The sequence below is a fragment of the Herpailurus yagouaroundi genome, unplaced genomic scaffold (assembly GCF_014898765.1).
Source record: "Herpailurus yagouaroundi ecotype Mexico unplaced genomic scaffold, PumYag 210, whole genome shotgun sequence".
NCBI classification, from domain to species: domain Eukaryota; kingdom Metazoa; phylum Chordata; class Mammalia; order Carnivora; family Felidae; genus Herpailurus; species Herpailurus yagouaroundi.
This window is the reverse complement of record NW_024412441.1, coordinates 28,803,877-28,822,401: the sequence shown is the minus strand read 5'-3', so window position 1 is coordinate 28,822,401 and position 18,525 is coordinate 28,803,877. Positions and strand designations below refer to the sequence as shown.

The following is an 18,525-nucleotide window of genomic DNA, read 5'->3' as shown; positions in this document are numbered from 1 at the left end:
TCAGAGAGTGCTGAGGGAGCCCAGGGGCCCCAATCTGGGAACAAGAAGCTGTCTAGGCTGAGAAATGGACAATTTTCTTGCATCTCTCAAGTAACCCTTTGGGCATCCTTGTTAATGATCTTTGTATTTTCCTAATATAAATATTTGAAGCAGTGTCTCTCTAAGGTACTGAGTGGTTTAAACAGCTTGATTGCCGTGGAAACCAATAGTGACACCATCCTTTTCTGTAAGCCCTGGGAAATTTATGGCTTCCTCCCCATTGCTTCCTAAGTATAGATTTGTTACCAAGTTACACAATAATCAGAAATCTGAAGTGATTTATATCTCCCTGCCCCCACAGGATGCATTTTACTTTACTTGTAGCTTCACATAATAAGTTAAGCCCTAGTTCCCAAATCACTCAGTGATGACTCTGTATAGAGCTATAAATAAGAAATAGCTGTTATCAACATATTCATTGTGAAATCTTGGAAAATAAAGCACCAGCCTTGGCAACATCTTTCATACTTTTATTTAAATAATACTATCCTTGGACATTTTTAGTAATGGTTCACCTAATCAGTTAATAGTTTTCCACTGATATTAACAGTTATGGATACTTTGGGTGTCAACTTGGCTAGACTCTAGTGTAAATAGCTGTTAGGTAAAATGCTAACACAATGTAGCCATGAAAGTATTTGTGAATGGGGTTAACATTTACAATCATTTGACTCTAAATGAAGGAGGTTACCCATAATGTAGATGGGCCTCATCCATTCAGCTGAGGGCTTTTAAGAGAAAAAAACTGAGGTTTTCTGGGGAGGAAGAAATTCTGCCTCAAGGCTGAAGCATCAGCTCTTCCCAAACTTACAGTCTGTTGGCCTGTTCAAAAGATTGCAGACATGCCAGTTCCCACAATCACGAGCCAACTCCTTTGGTTCTAATTCTCTGAAGAACCCTGAATGACAGAGATATTGGTACCGAGAGTGGTGTTAGAGGAATAGAATCTTAAATATGACTTTTCTGAGTTAGTTCTGTGTTTTCTAGAATTGGTTCTTTAAGCTGACATATTCAAAGCCCTATGACTCTATTTCAGTGGTAAAGAGGATAGTGACCGACCATCCATGGTATGATGTGCCAACAGAGATACACAAAATATCACCATTGGACACTCCTAACAAATACTTTTAAAAGGCAAGGTTCTGGGTGATAATGTATATGATACCTTAGAAAATTGTTGTCAAACTCATGAGTTTAATACGATTGGCCAATTACTCTTAACTGGCCTTGCTCTTAACTGCTCTTAACTGGCTGGACAAATGAGTCTAGGATTTCAAATTCCTAGGTCAAGTGACACATAGATAACCTGACAGTTTCTATGTCTGCCCTGAAAGGAACCCTGATCCCCCGTAGCCCCAGAGCTGAGATTTCTGTAGCCCCAGAGTTTCATCCTGTGAGTGACTGAATTACTGTGCAGATTGAATGCCCAACTTTACAGTATGTCCATTGTTAAAGTGAGGACATTGAATGGAAAGGAATGGGATCCTGAAAATTGGAACAGGAACACATGGTTAGATTCTGATAAAGCTTGGGACACTGAACCCCTAAATTCTTCCAAGTCTTCTCTGCCAGTAGAAGAGCCCTTCCAGTCCTGAGGAGGTTAACCTTCCTTTCACTGAGGAGCCCATTACAGCTTCCCCTGAGGCAGCTGCCTTGCAAGAAGACACTGCTGATCCTCAGAACCCACCTCTACCACCTCTCTTTACTTCTAGACTTATAACGACACTCAAGTCTGAGAAGGCCCCAAAGAGTGAGGTGCTAAGTTTGATCGATGAGGAAGTATGCTACACTCTGACAGAACTGCATGACTTTTACAATTTATACAGAAATAAATCTGAGGAATATGTGTGGGGATTCATATTAAGGGTGTAGGATAATGGTGAAAGAAACATAAAATTAATGCTGAATTTATTCATGTGGGATAACTGAACAGAAGTTCTGGACTTAATATTGTAGCCCATGGCATTAGAAAGGGCTTTAACAGTTTGGTTGGCTGGCTGAAACATGGGCCAAAAGATGGCAAACAGTAAATTAGGTTTAAATGCCTCCTGCCTTAATATAATGTAGAGAAAGGTACCTAAAAGTTTAAGGAGACTGTAGTGTTGAGTGGATTTGTCATGTAAGACCTGCTCACCCATCCCAGGATGACACACCTTCCACACCCACTGTGAGGAACATATTTGTGATAAAAGCTTCAGGATCCTCGAAGAACTCTGGCCACTCTTTCACACTGACCAAACCTTACAGTGAGAAATATGGCACAGAATTAGGAAGCCTGATCAATGGGATGACATGGATCCTGAGTGGGCAGAAGCCATGTGGCAGCACTTAACTGACAAAAACAAGATGGCCATTGTTGCCATGATGGATGGTGGAGTCCAATCATCAGTCAGAATAGTCTGACTTGCACAGACCTGTGGCAAGATCATGGATGGCCCCAGCAGAGGAGGAGCAGGAAAATCTACTAAATCCTGACTTGAGCTGTATAAACAGAAGTGTTCTGAAGTTTAACTAGAGTCATGACTTCTCTATCAATTCCCAGACTGAGGGTTTGGAGACCCAGAACTCCTTCAATGAAGGGCAAGTTGGGTCTTCTTGAGGAAGAACCCCACTATGCTGTGACTCTTTCTCCCAGATCTCCCCGAAAGGACCTTTTCACCAGGATAATCATGCACTGGGGAAAAGGAGACAATCAGACCTGTTAGGGACTATTAGACACTGGCTCTGAACAGACATTGGCTCCAGGAGACCCCAAGTATCACTGTGGTCCCCCAGTCAGAGTAGGGGCTTATGGAGGTCTGGTGATCGATGGAGTTTTAGCTCAAGTCTATCTTATAGTGAGTCCAGTGGGTCCTCAAACCTGTCCTGTGGTTATTTCCCCAGTTCTGGAGTGCATAATAGAAATACACATACTCAGCAGCTGGCAGAATCCATCCACATGTTTGTTCCTGACCTGTAGAGTGAGGGCTATTATGGTGGGAAAGGCCAAGTGGAAGCCCCTAGAACTGCCTCCACCCAGGAAAAGAGTAAACCTGGAGCAATACCACATTCCTGGAGACACTGCAGAGATTAATGTCACCATCAAGGACCGGAGGGATGCAGTCCCACTACATCCCCATTCAACTCTCCTATTTGGCCTGTGCTGAAGACAGATGGAGCTTGGAGAATGACATGGATTTTTGTTAAGTTCAATCAGGTATTAACTCTAATTGCAGCTGCTGTTCCAGATGCGGTCTCCTTGCCTGAGCATATTAATGCATTGCTGGTTCCTGGTATGCAGCTATTGACCATGACAATGCTTTTTCCTCCATATCTGTTCATAGAGACCACCAGCACTTTTGCTTTCAGTGGGCAAGGCTGGCAATACACCTTCACTGTCCAACCTCTGGGGTACATCAGCTCTCCAGCTCTATGTCATAATTGATCACCTTTCTGTTTCACAAGATATCACATGGATCAATTACATTGGTGATATTATGCTGATTGGAACTATTGAGCACTAGGCTTATTGGATATTAGACATATTGGCAAGATGTTTGCATGTCACATGGTGTGAAATAAATCCAACAAAAATTCAGTGGCCTTCTACTTCAGTGAAACTGCTAGGGGCCCAATAGTGCAGGGCATGTTGAGAAACCCTTCTAAGGTAAAGGATAAGGTTGTTGCACCTAGCCCTTCCCACAACCAAGAGTCCCAGTGCTTAGGATGCCTCTTTGGATTTGTTGGCAGCATATTCCCCACTTAGGTGTGCTACTCCAGCCCATTTACTGTGTGATCTGACAAAGCTGCTAGTTTTGAGTGGGGTCCAGAACAAGAGAAGGCTCTACAGCAGGTCCAGACTACTGTGCAAGCTTCTCTGCCACTTGGGCCATGTGATCCAGCAGATCCAATGGTGCTTGGAGTGGCAGTGGCAGAGAGGGATGCTGTGCAGAGCATTTGATGGGCTCCTACAGGTGAAATACAGCCCTTAGGATTTTGGAGTGAAGCCTTGCCAAGCTCTTCAAATAACTACTCATCTTGAGAAACAACTCTTGGCCTGTTATTGTGTCTTAGTAGAGACTGAACACTTAACCCTGAGCCGCCAAGTTATCACGTGGCCTGAGCTGCCCATCAGGAATTGGGTGTTACCTGACTCACCAAATTATAAAGCTGGGTGTGCACAGCAGCACTCCATCATCAGATGGAGGTGGTATATACATGAACAAGCCCAAGCAGGCCCTTAGGCATGAGTAAGTTACATGAAGTGGCTCCAATACCCATGGTCCGGCTCCTGCTACATGGTCTTCTCTCTCCCAGCCTGCACCTGTGGCCTCACAGGGAGTTCCTATGATCAGTCGACAGAGGAAGAGAAGACTCAGTTCTGTAAGATATGCAGGCTCCATGTAAGCGTGGACAGTTGTGTGCTGTAGCCCCTTTATGGGGCATCCTTGAAGGACAGTGGTGAAGAGAAATCCTTCCAGTGGGCAGAATTTTGAGCAGTGCATCCAATTGCTCATTTTGCTTGGAAGGAGAGATATCTAGAGGTGTTACTGTGTAGTGATTCATAGGCTATAGTTAATGGTATAGTTGTCAAGTGACTATTGTTATAGGGTGGAGGTCATGTATGGGTCCAGTATTGTGGACTTCCACTCATCAGGGACAACTTGGTTATAGGCACTGCAAATGCCCATTCTGCCAGCAGTAGAGATCAGCACTGAGCTCCTGATATGGAGCCATTCTCTGGAGTGAACAGCCAGCTACCTGGTTATGATACTGGTTACAGGGTTACGATACTGGTCTCCTTCCATCATGAGATGGGCAGCATTTTGTTCCTACTGAAACACTTATTCTGAATATGGACTTGCCTTCCCTGCATGCAATTCTGCCCAAACTACTATCTGTGGATTTCAGAATGGCTTATCCGTCATTGTCATATTCCACACAGCAATTGCTTCTGATCAAGGAACTCACTTCACAACAAAGGAAGTGTGGCAACAGGTCCAGACTCATGGAATTCACTGGTCTCACTTTGTTCCTATCTTAAAGAAGTTGGCTTGACAGAATGGCCTTCTGAAGATCCAGTTACAATACCAGCTGGGTGGCAATACCTTGCAGGTTTGGGGGCAAGGTTCTCCAGGAGGCTGTATGTGCTCCAAGTCAGCACCCAATTGATGGTGCTGTTTCTCCTATAGCCGGGAATCAGGAGGGTGGAAATAGGAATGGCACCATATGCTGTTACACCTGGAGGCCCACTAGCAAAAGTTTCTATTTTTGTCCCCATGACTCTATGCTGTGTGGGCCTAGAGGTCTTAGATTCTAAGGTAGGAGTGCTTCCATCACGAGGCACAACAACAATCCTATTGAACTGGAAGTTAAGACTCCCATTTGACCATTTTGGACTCCTCATGACTGAATAAACAGGCAAAGAAAGTAGTTATTTTACTGGCTTCAGTGACTGATCCTTACTGTAACTATTTCAGTCAGATGTAAGGTTTAGTTAGGGAAAACTGGGCTGTACTGCACAAGAGAGGTGTGTCTCTTAGTATTACAATGTCCTGTGACTATGGTCAATGGAAAGCTACAACAACCCAGTTCAGTCAGTACTGCTAAGGGCCCAGACCCTTCAGGAATGAATATTTGGGTCACCCTACAGATAAGGAATGACAACTTTCTGAGGTGCTTGCTGAAGACAAAGGGAATATGAGGTGCATCATGGAAGAAGGTAGTTATAAATACCAGATATGACCAGTTACAGAAACAATGACTGTAATAGTCATGAGCATTTTGTCTGTTTTGTTTTGAATATGTTTGTGTGTGTGTGTATAATCTTTTTCTTCCCTCTCTTATACCCTTATCATATAAGTTGTACTGACTTCATATTATAGTATTCAAATATTTTTAACTTTATATCACAGTATTTAAGTTACAGGATATCAAGGAGAAAAGTGAACATTGCCTAAGGACTTTACATCCTCCTCTGGAGTAAGGGCTAGTGCATTTTCAGTTGTATACAGGATAGATGTATCATATTAGGCAGAAGCATAACTTCACTGTTGTATTTATTTGGATACTAAGTATGGTTTACAGAGATGGCTACAAGTGCCAAGTTGAGGGAGGGTGAATTGTAATGGTTAGTTCTAAGTGTCAACTTGGTTGGCTACATTGCCCGGTGGTTTAGTCAAGCACTAGTCCATATGTTGCTGTGAAAATATGTTGTAGATGTGATCACCAGTTGACTTTAAGTAAAAGAGATTAATTAGACTATGTGCCTGGATATATGGGTGGGCCTCTTGTAATCCACTGAAGGCCTTAAGAGTAATCTGAGGCTTCCTAGGGAAGAAAAATTTATGCCTCAAGACTACAGCATCAACTCTTGCCTGAGTTTTCAGCCTGTGGCATTCCCCACAGGTGGGCTTGCCAGCCTCCACATTCAACATGTGAGCCAATTACTAAAACAAATATTTATAGCTATATTTCATATTGGTTCTATTCATCTAGGGAATTCTGTCTGATACAAACCAATAATTAATATTTTAATAGCAGAAGATATTATTCCCATCTTAATATTAAGCAAACTGAAGTCTAAGGGATTTGTCTAGGGTGATACAAAGTGAAGGAGAGAACTAAGAGTCTGAAGGCAGTTGATGCAAGCCAGTAATCTAGCCATTACTGCTGGTATTACAAAGAGATCAGAAAGCAGTAACGTTTTCATTAAGTTGACCCATTAGGTCTGCTTGAGATGGACAGAAAGACTGTGAATCTTCTAAAAAGATTAATGAACTTCATTCTCATGCTATATGCAGATGTGTCTTGTAATTTATTAAGATATGGCCTGGAAATAAGCACATAAAACACCAGGTAAACAAAAATCAAGTCTGCCCCAAGAGTCACTTTACCCCAGAGGGAAAAAATGGTATAAAGTTGTCTTATCTGGAAGTGATGGCACAATTCCCTCGCCTCTACCACCACTGCCTGTGTGGGAGCACCAACAAAACAAAATAAAATCACAGCAAACAAAATGGTGACACCAGCACTCTGTTCTTTCTCATCATTGCTCTCAGTTATGTGACAAGATGGAAAAGCACTCACAAGTTCTCTAGAATATTAGAGATGCCCCATCAAGCTGACACTGTCTGCCTTCTGGGAAGGGCATCCTATTGCGTCTACTCTGCAAACACTACCTTCTGGTGTGGTTTATGGGGTATGTGTATATGTTTTACTTTTTAACTGATTCCATCAGCTGAGTTTTTCCCTAGGCAGGGAAGACTATGAAAAAAACACCTTGTCTTTATGAGCAATATGAAGATATGTCATGAAAAGGGAGGTGATAATAATGGTAGAATTTTGTACGGTAGAATACAAACTTGCTATGGGAATCAAGTGCGTTCCATGGCTCTCGGCCACTTGCACGCCTACAATCTACATCGCTGACCTTGCTGCCACAGTCATCTCTTTGTGTCTGGGAGGGCTACATCATGTGCCACTAGAGTGTAAAATCCCCCAACAATCTTAATGAGTTATGGTGAACTTTGCCCTCTGGGGAGAATGACAGAACCCCCGTGGCTATTACTGGTAATCACAAATTCTTTTCCATTGCTAGTTTATTACAATTTTAAAAACAAATTTTGGTTTCATGCTTTGCAGTTGACATTGTTTAGGCTAAATGTCAGGTACAAAATTGACACCTAAGAAAACCCTTTATATCTATGTTTCTCAGTGGTCACAGGAAAAATAAACCAGAAAATGGAACCTCCAGTGGCTGAGGAGATGAATAATTACCATTTTACTAATAGATTACACCAATCAATTGAGGTTCATTTTGGAGCAGCCTACATCTCTCCATTTGGCAATGTTAAGTGTCTTTTTTTCTAAAACTGCAAAATCAAATGCCCTTTTCATCTTTTATCAGAAGCGTCAGGGATACAAGTTTTACATCTATATCTATCTCATAATTCTTACGGAATCTGACCTTCAATTATACCAAATTCTTACTAATCATTTCCAATATTTTTATTCCAAATACTAGGCTGAGCATTTGTGAAATTAACTAATTTACTCCTCCCCAAAAGTCAGGGTGGTAGGTGCTATCATCCTCATTTTACAGATGAGGAAATGGAGGCACAGAAAGGTGAGGGAACTTGCTCAAGGTCACATGATTGATACATAGAAGGGCCCTGATTCACACTTGACAGCTGTGCCCCAGGCACACCCTCTGTGCTCATTAATCAGTCTGTGCATTCTTTCATGCCCACATACCCTGGGGTCCCAATAGGAGAAGCTGTCCAATAGAGGCAGAGGAGAGGAAGTGGCCCTCTCCTGAACACCAAGGGGCTGGCTTTATTCCCACTGATGATGAGCTGCATGGCCTTGTGCAGGCCACCTGGCTACCTGGACTTCCATGTCCACATCTGTGCCCTGCAAGGGTCCCCAGTGCCCCACTAAGAAGACGCCTGGAAGTGCACTGGATTGAGTCTCACCTCAGAACAAAAGCTGGGGGTTTCTATGGGAAAGTTGGGGGAATGGCCTGGCCCTGTGGTGCCTTCCTGGGAGACAGCCAACCCCCAAGAAGGCCTCAGGCTTCCTCTGAGCTCTCCAAGACCAGGGTTAGGCCACTGTCCTGTCCCACCTGGGGGCCTGTGCCCTGATGCACATGAGGAAGAAGTTGTCATCTTGTCAAGTTGCCCTTGTCATCAGGGAAGTGACACTCTAGCAGCATGCCCTCTTCCAAAAATAAGTTTCTTGTAAAACTTCAGAGTGTTTTGACAGCTGGGGTTCATGCTTTCAGGATGCGTTCATTTTCAGCCTAAAGATTACTCATAAGCTACATGCCAGCTTTCCTCATCCCACAGAAGGCAGCCAAACCCCAGGGAAAAGAGGAGAAGGTCTGAAGTTGTTGGGGCTCTAGTTGCCCACAGCAGTCAGAAAGGGACTCCCTGCCCAGCCAGAGTGCCAATGCCAGTGCAAGGGTGATCAGAGCTGCCCAGCATGAGAGTCCCTAGAAGGAAGTGGGTTTCCATAGCCCAGAGCCGACCAACTGACCACCAGACTCATCAGTGACTCATTTTTAAGGCAGCCAAGGTCCCCAAAGCCCATGATGATGTGCCACATGGGTCTGTGGGCCCAGCCATGCTTCATGAGTCACCCTCTTCCCCTGTGGCCACACCTGAGACACAGCACTGCTCCGAGGGTCTCTGCATATTGGGGCCTGACCTGTAAGCAAGCCAGGTGCTACTCTTTCCCTATCAGTGGGAGAACCAGGCCTACAGTGCAATTCAGATCTGGTGAGGTCAGCCCCCCACCCCCACCTCTGATAAGTGTCAACTGACACAGCAGGACACCTCCTCACCACTGGCTTGGTTGCTGGGGCCCATGCAGCTAGTGTGTGACAGCAGGAGAGCCTCTGCCTATCTCAAAATTGAAAACACACTGGCAGCAACTGATATGTTGGTTATGGAGATTACAGCAGCCCCCCTTCAAGTCTGCATTTTAGAAACAGTACAAGTAAAGGCTTGCTTACTGCAGTGAGCCTAATGGAGAGAAAGTGATTCATAAACCAGTGATTCTTCAATTTAGAAAAAACTGCCTGGTTGTTCTAAAGAGCTTCACCCTCAAGATTTCCTTTATATTTCATATTCCTGGGTTTTCATTGAAAATATAATTGTAACCCTATGTAATATATGTCTTATTATCAGCATATATATATATATATATATATATATATACATACATACATATATATACATATACATATATGTATATATATATATATGCTTTTAAATGAGTGAGATATAGATAATAAAGAACAAGTTCAAAGTTCATCTGCAACACACTTCCCATACTGGCTCTGCTACTGGCCAGGACTAGCTGCTGCTGTTATCGGTCATCCTGTCAGATTTGCTGTTCCTTTCAGACCAGCTCCCCAAAGCCTTAATTAGAAAGGTCATGCTATCCATGTGGATTTGACCAAGTGGTTCACTGTCACATGGGCTCTGGCTGCAGTTGAGTCCAGTGTGGAAAACAAGGCAGAGCCCCACACTCCCCTCTCCTGGGCAGACCCTACAGCCTCCTCCCATAGCTACCCCTGTCCTCTCACTGTGGGACTCCTGGACAAGCCCAAACCACCCAAGGCCTCGGCCTCATGAAACTGGAGAGACCACCACAAGTCAGCACAACAGAGCCTGGCAGAACTGACACAGGGGTCGGGAAACCAGAGTCCTTGGACTGGCTGCACTACTGATGCCATGTAACACCTGGTGAGCCTCTCAACATCCCTGAGCCTCAGCAGCATAATCAAAAAAGAGGAGTTTAATGAAAAGATCTTCAGAGTCTCTTTCTGGTTCTAATATTCTATTACTGTGTGGAACTGAAGATATTTCATCCATATGCAGAAAGTTAACTTTCTTCTGACCTATAAAGTAAAGAATTTCTTATAGTCATGGGAATGAAAACTCATTGGAAACAGTTTTCCCAATTACTTTTAGTTTACAAATATCCCTTTAGTCTACAAATATCACCACATGCTTTCTAGAAGGAAGGTACTCTTCAGGGTCTGTTGATCAGGGCTCTGAGACTTTTTGGAAATGTCAGGACTCAGCACACAACAACCACCATTTTCCCCCAAATATACTGATTCCTACCATGTGCTATGCATGCTGATCTAGTCTATTCTATTTCAGTCTGTGCATTCTATTTGATATAAAAAAATGTTCATCCAAATCCACTAAATTGGTTTGGTGATTCATGAGTGGGTCACTTTTGAACATGTGGTTTGAAAGATACTGCTGTAGCCAGTGATCACAAGGGTACGCTGACACCAAGGATAGTATTAAATGGACATATGGCACCAGTTAGAGGGGCTGTCACAAAGTGGGATTCAGTTACCTGAGTAGGAAGAAAAAGACTGAGGGGCTCACAACTCAGAGAAGGGAAGGAACACAGCTAACCTCCTTTGATTAAATCTTAAACCCTATCTTCTTGCCTAATACCAGACTCCTCAATATGCTGAGCAGTGCCTAACTGATCTCAAGGCCCTTCCAGAGCTGTCTTGCTATCTCCCACCTGCTCCTGGGCTCCTCACCCTTGGACCACATCCCTCAGATTAGAAGGTCCTTCTACCTGTCAGGCAGAACTCCTCCAGGAAGCTTCCCTGTCCCCAGACCTATCATACTCTATTGCAGTTGTCTGTTTCCCAGTCTGCATCTTGGTACTAGACTCGGTGTTCCTTCAGGCTGGGGTGGAATCTTCCTTTGCTATAGACCCTCAGGACCCGGCACTCTGGCTGGGCCACACAAATCTTCCTTGTAATACACCGAAGAGAGAGGGGTGAATACACCAAAGAGAGAGGGGTGAGTGAGTGACTTCTAGCCAGGTGGCCAGGGAAAGTTTCACGGCTTCAGGAGGGCCAAAATCTTCCACTTCCTTCCTCAACACATCATTGCTGCTAGTCACTGACTGTGCCTCTATGCCTCCAGATAGATGACTTTCCCCCAGAGTCAACCCGTAGGGATAACTGATCCATATTATCTGGTGCCAAGTGTTCATGAGGCCTCAGAAATAGAAAACAGTCATGGATGGACATGATAGGTGATATTTGATGGTTGTTTCAACCACAAAAAGGGATTTTTTTTTAAATGAAAAGGGGTTAACTGAAATATTATACATCATTCTTAAAATTCTCCCAAGATTTTCTTTCCACTCTGTGATCTGTGGGCACCAAAAGATGACTCCTCAAGTTGTATCCAGTCCCTTCTTCAGAAATACTAGACCCAGGTCTTTGCATGGGAAGACCTCCAATGACACTCCCCAGATGATCGTAACCTTTATGACTTCCATATGCTAGGGTCTTTCTCATGTCTTGGGGTCTTCTCTGTGTCCTAAGGTTTCCCCCATGGCCTGGCTGCCTCTACTGTTTCCAACCTGGGAGACTAGGAAGGAATCCATCCATCTTGGGGTACCCTGTGATTTCACAGTATACATCCTTCTCAGGTCTTCTTGGAGGGGGGACACTCTTCATGCAGGGCCATCCCTGGTAGATCTGTCCTATGGCAGAACAGATCCCTGGTCAGCCCAAATGGCCCAAGGTGCTTGGAAGAGTTCCTAGTGCTGTCCAGAGCTCTGAATGAATCCTTAGATCAGAATTCCCTCATCTCAGGCCTGTCCTCTGTCTACCGTTTGACGCAAGTGTCAGGGAGCACTCCAGTCTTTAGCACTGTGGGCTCCAGGGCTGTGGCATAAGGGCACACTGCTGGACTGGGCACCACTGTAGGAAGTGGGAAGCTCTCCAGGAGGATGGAGCTGCTGTTATCTGGCAGCCCAGCCACAGGACAGCCCCTGTAGGAAGCCATAATACCAGGAAGATGGTCAGGAAGAGGCTCTGAGAGAGAGGCTGGAGGATGCACACTGTGACAAAAGCCCTGGGCCCAGAGAGGAACTCTGGCTCAGGATCCAGTCTATAGAAAGAGTCCCCACCCTGGCAGCACTTGAGTCTCTCTGGAGGCCTCAGCTCAACAGTAGGCCAAGCAGGGCTGATGTTCAAGGCCTGCCTGCAGCAGGGCTGAGAAGCCCAATCCCAGAGGGTAGAACTAGCAAAGGGCCAGCTGCCCAGGGATCTCTGCACAGCAGTCAGCACACACGAGCCAGGTTCGGGGCCTCTTTGTACCCTACATGTGGGGACACCTGGGAATAAATCTCCCATGTTCCTAGGAGAGAATCACCCTGCCCCTATCTCAGGCACCAGGAGCCCCATAAGCCATGGTGTTCTCTCTTGTGCACATGCTTGGAAGGGCCTGGATCAAATTCTAGAACAACTCAGCACTGTGAAAACATGTAGGTGCTATGGTCTCTGTGGACAGCAGGGCTGGGAGCTCCATCTTTTTCAAAGGAAAATTCACTAACAGAAACAACCTGGAGAATACTGCAAATTACTCTTAAAAAATCCTTTCACCATAATTAGACATATGCACATCTGTGATGGGGTTACCCCAGAAACAGACCTGAGGCCAAGTGTTGTGTTTTCAAAGTTGGTGACATCTGCTCAGTTGTGGCCCTGGCGGGGGAGGGGGGGCAGCACGAGGGTGCCAGGCCCTAGCCCCAGCACACTTGACCAGCTTGGAGCACACCAGACAGGTTCAGGTGAACAGCCACTGTCTTGGCTCTTCCACTAGAAACCACAACTGGATTTTTGCTCTTTACTATAAAATAGGAGAAATTCAACTGGGAATACAGAAGGGATTTTTTTCAGACCAGTGTTTTTTTTTTTGTTTTTTTTTGCTTTGTTTGAGAGGTGAGAAATGAAAATCACACATGACATGTGGAAGAACAATATATAGTATTTCTCTACCAGGGTTTGATGCTGACGATTGCTGCTGTACCTATGAACATATGCTCACTTAAGCCCACAAAGTCCATTTCACTTCCTACTTGGGAGCACAGCATGAACAGCACCCCCATGCTGTGAGTCGTCTGTGCCCAGCCCTGAGCCTAGCTGGATACAGGCTGGTGTAGGCCAGTGCATTTCTGCTGCCAGAGCTAAGTGGACATATCTGCTGCATTTCTTCTGGGAGTGGGGCTTCCTTCAAAGGTACCTTTCATCAAGAGGGTCCCTCTGGGTGTCTCCTGGACTCACTCTTGTTTGCTGATGGAGAAGAATTGTTAGTAGAGAGTAAACCTTGAGTGAAGATAAAATACCTGATAAATGTCTAACAGGCTGGGAATGTGGAGAGTAGGTCGAGCGCTGGTTTTCCTTAGCAACATGCTTAGGAGGTCAAGACTGCAAACAGTATCTTTCTCGGTGTAGATTTCTACTAGTTTGGCTCTACTGTCATGAGTCAGACTGAAGTTAGCCCTTTGTTTTGCAAACCAGACAGAGAGAATTTTTTGTCAAAGAACCAGAAATGTTTACAGAACTATTATTGTCCTTCCCTTTCCAAGTCCATCCCCTGTTTAAGGCCTGCAGGATAGAGTCTTCCAGGGAGAGTGTTCAAGTAAGAGGGTGGGTTTGTACACCTACTTCTGCCTCCTGATGAGACCCAGCTACCTCTCCTAACCAGGCTGCAAGGTGGAAGGGAGCAGGCCAAGACCTAAGGGATTTGCAAACAGACATGGACGCAAAACACAGAACAACCATTTCTCTTCGTGCCTGGGAACTCTGTTGATCTCAAGGGGACTTGAGCTTTGCTGGCTGAGAGCACAGCAGCAGTGGCTGTTACTGAGACCTCTTCCACACTTCTGAGTGTGAGAATAACACTTCTCCGGACCTGATGAGACAGGCGGTAAGGAGGCCTGAGCACTGATCTGGTGGCCCCGAGGAGTCTGGTGTGCACATATCTGAGAGGTATCCGGGCTCCTGCCAAACATGGCAGGTGAGCTGGTGGGCATGCCTTTGGGGCACCCTGGGCATGTGGACTGGACAGTCAACACTGGTTTTGGTACTGTCCCCAAAGGACAGGAAAGGCTGTCCTTGCCTTGAATATACCCTCTAGTGTTGTGGGGCTCACCAAAACCCTGGCAAGCACACTCTAGTCAAAAGACTAGTTTTATATAGAAAGGTTTTTAAAAGAACTACACAATGTGGTGAAGCCAAGAGGGAATGAGAATAAATCATTCATACAGCAAGGCCAATGAAGAGAATAGTTCCCAGCTGAAGGTGTGGGTCTGAACTGTCTAATACAGCAATGGGCAGTGCAGTGGCCCATAAGCACTGGAGATGTCTCACTGGATTTCAAAAACTGAATGTGAAAAATGGCAAATACCTCATCACAAATCTTTTAGTATAAATTACATGTTGAAATGATAATATTTTTGGATATTGGCTTTAATAGATCATACCATTAAAATGAATTTTGCCTTTCAATTTTATTGGCCACTAGAAGATTTTAAATTAGATATGTGACTTGATTTATAGTTTCGTCAGGCAGCACTGATTTGAAATCTGGATTCTAATCTTGGTTAATCCAGTGTCTAGCTGGGTAGCAACAGCAAGCTCATTGGACTTGGATTTCTTTTGTGAAATAAGCTCAATATTCTTCACAGTTAAAAGAATAGCTGAGGGACACCTGGGTGGCTCAGTTGATTGGGCATCTGACTTTGGCCCATGGGTACAAGTCCTGCATCAGACTCTGTGCTGACAGCTCAGAGCCTGGAGACTGATTTTCATTCTGTCTCCCTCTCTCTCTGCTTCTCCCTCCTGCCCTCCCCCCACCCCCCGAAAATAAATAAACATTAAAAAATTTTTTTAAAATAGCTGAAAATGCTGTCTACACCAACTATGAGACCAGCATCCCCCTCTTGTTTCTCCGTAGAAAACAAGTCTGTCCCATGTGGTTGAACAGGCTGTGGATTGCATAGGGATCATACGTTGAAGGGAGGGGGTGCTGTTCACAGTGCACATAAGTAGATTTGTATATTTAATATAATAATAACCTGGTACTTGGCAATAAATATCTTGTTCTAACAAAATGAATATATTACAGTGATTTTCCAACAGATAGAGCAAAGGCATCTTGAGGAAGTGATATCTTTTCTATAGTTGGGCCTGCATCAGTCCTACCAGAACCTGAGGCCAGCCTGAATTCCACTCCAAGGACAGCTGCTCTGCTGGTATGACCTCCATCTCTGTCATAGGCCTGATGCATCCGAGGGTAGGAACCTGGTACCCTAATTCAAGCCTTCATTTTACAAAATGTCATTGGTGTCTGGTGCCAAAGAGCTACAATAACCAGCTGGGCCATGGCCAGGGCTTGCCCATGATGGGCCACTTACCTTCTCATTTTTTTTCTCATCTGGTCTGCATCCTGTGTTGGTGGGGCTGGATGTCGACAGGCCACTGACAGGCCCCCCTCCAGCCTCCCCGTTGAGGTTGGCGGCATTGACATTGGGAGGTGTGACGGCTGACGCTGCAGACGTAAGCGGGATGGCCGGCCGGGGGCACTGGGCCCCGATGACCGTCTGCACCTGGGGCTGGTGGATGTGCTGTGGGGACACCACGGAGTGGGGCCTGAGGCTGGCGGTGGGCAGGCGGGACGGGGAGTTCTGGGTGCGCAGGGGCGACACGGTGGCTGTTGGTCGGTCCTGAGCCTGGGCTGAGGAGTGGGCAGCTGGAGCACGGGATTGGAAAGAGAGTGGGGTTGGAAGGTTAGTTTGCAACTGCAATGCAATCGCAGCAGACTCTTTGCTTCGGCTCGTCTTCCCAGGGCCCACCACCTCTCTCTGTGGTCTCTCCAGACCTGGCCACACTCCACGGGTAGAGAGACTAAGGCTGAGCAATGGGGAAAACACATCCCATCTTCCCAAAGCCCTGCCATGGCACAAAACAGCCTGCCTGCAGGAGGAGTGAGAACATCTTTTCCAAGGTTGCCACAAGCATGGGCATGTTCCCAGTCTCCTATAAAGCCATCTACATGGTTTTCTCTGCTGCGATGAACTAAGACACTCAGAAGGTTTTTTTAAAATGCCCTTGTTAAAATGTTTGTGAAAGTAAAGCATGACAGAATCCTGAAGAAGCCCCAAGATGCCCCAGAACTCTTAGACACCACTGCATGTAAGGTGATCATTGCCAAGAGCACAATTCTGATTCATCTCCACCCCAGAACTATAACCCAGTCTTTTGTGCACACTTGGTACTTGACTTGGCTGAGCTACAGCCAAGTGTGTGAGGCAGCTTTAGCTGGTGACAGGCACATCAGAAAGGCAGCTGCAGCCTTGGGGAGAACCATCACTCTGCCCCCTTCAATCTGCCTGAGCTTGTTGCCTTGCCTACACATGGAAGCAACAGTTTATAGATTCACACATGAGGAACCACACAATGACAAATCTGCCCCCTACTGCCAGCAAAAATGCCTCCTAAGGATGTTAGGGGTCTAAAGGCATAACATTTGTAAAACTTTGCCATTTGAAAACATAAAGTCCCTTCTAAACACAACACCAAATTAAAATTAATCCTGCTGTAGCCTGTGCTAGTGATTTTGAAGAACTGTCTCCTTACTAATTACAGAAGAAACCTACAGGAGGACAGAATGAGCCACACCAGAGGAACGGTGACTTGTGGGCTGGGCTGGTGATCCAAAGGGAGACACAGGTTGTGGCAGCCAATACCACTTCTCACCATGGGTCCCATGCAACATCATGCAAGTCAGATTCAGTCATTTTTGCACTGTTGCCCAGAGAACAATTACACATCACACTGTCCTTATTTTCTACCATCAGAATTCGTGGCATTCATGGTTTTAGCAACATGAAAAAACACATGCGATAAAACAATATTCTCAGTGCCCAAATATGCCTTGAATAGATAATCTACTCATAAATCCTAATAGCGCTTCCCTGGCATATGAAGAAACAGCTCGACAAATGACAGCCCTCCACATGCAAGCCAGGCCTCTTCCTTCTGACAGCACTGCGTGGGAAAAGTGGGTGAGATCTGATTATGTGATCCCGGGTTCTTCACCGGGAGATCCCAGAGGACTCTCACCGTGTCCTCTGTTTCTAGGAGGTAAAATATATAAAGACTGATTTATGGTTTTAAAAGTATTCAGGGTTTGGGGTGGGTTTAAATCCTCATTCAACATGGCCCCCACATTTCAAAAGACCAACTTAGGTAACTATGCAGATCGATGAAGCCACTGGGGTCACTTAATCAGCCCGAGGTAACCCGTGACTTGGACAATGCTCCTGGGGCCATTTGTCTGCCTCTCCCCAGCTGTCTGAACTCTCCTTCACCCCAGCCCCCTGGCCTTGGAATGAGAAGTGGTGGCTTGGCGAGGAAAGAACAATCACTTGGGCCTGAAAGACTGCAGGGGCTGCTCTAGATTCTTCTACCAAGTCCCACACAGCTCCCCTCCACCTCTGGCTTGCTTCCACATGCCTGCCACATTGCCCTGCCAAACCCAATGTAAGAAGACAGGGTGTTCCAGAAAGTTCTAAGCCTGTCTGCCAGGCAATCTCTTTGACACCCTTCCCAGTTCTCTCCCTTGTTCCTCTTCTCAGCCACTCCAGCCTCCTGGCTGCTCCCCCCAACACAGGCTCTCTGTCACCTCAGAGACTGCTGTATATACCACTCTCTTCTCCCCCAGAGAGCCACATGGCCCCTTGGTGGCTTCGGGCTGCTTCTGATCACCTCAGACACCGCCTTCCCATGGAAACCTGTCCTTGCCAACCCAACAAAAAGTGCAGGCTGCCACTCTGTGATCCCAGACCCACTTCCCCTGCTTTAATTTCCCTTTCCTCCCATGGCACTATCTGCTCTTAACAGTTTGTATGATGCACTCTTCATTATGTGTTCACTGCCCATTGCCTGTCTCCCCCCACTACAAGGTAAGCTTCACGAAGGTGGGACATTTGCTGTGTAGTTCACTGATATTTTCCAAACAGCTGGATTGGTGCCCAGAATGCAGTAGATGCTTTATAAATTTCTTAAATGAATGAACAAGTTTTTGAGAAAAGAGAACCTCAGCTAAAACATCTCTACAGATTTCACAGAATTGAACCACTGGAGAATAAAAAAAAAAAAAC

The 18,525-nt window shown here is 45.5% G+C and overlaps 1 protein-coding gene across 1 annotated transcript in view; it reads right to left on the bottom strand.

The window, feature by feature from the left end:
* Window positions 1-18,525, bottom strand: part of SH3RF3 (SH3 domain containing ring finger 3) — a 195,919-nt gene that overhangs the window by 42,302 nt on the left and 135,092 nt on the right. Inside the window, exon 8 of the mRNA XM_040454177.1 lies at window positions 15,778-16,112. Coding sequence (XP_040310111.1) covers window positions 15,778-16,112 — 335 coding nt within the window. The remainder of the gene's footprint in view (window positions 1-15,777; window positions 16,113-18,525) is intronic.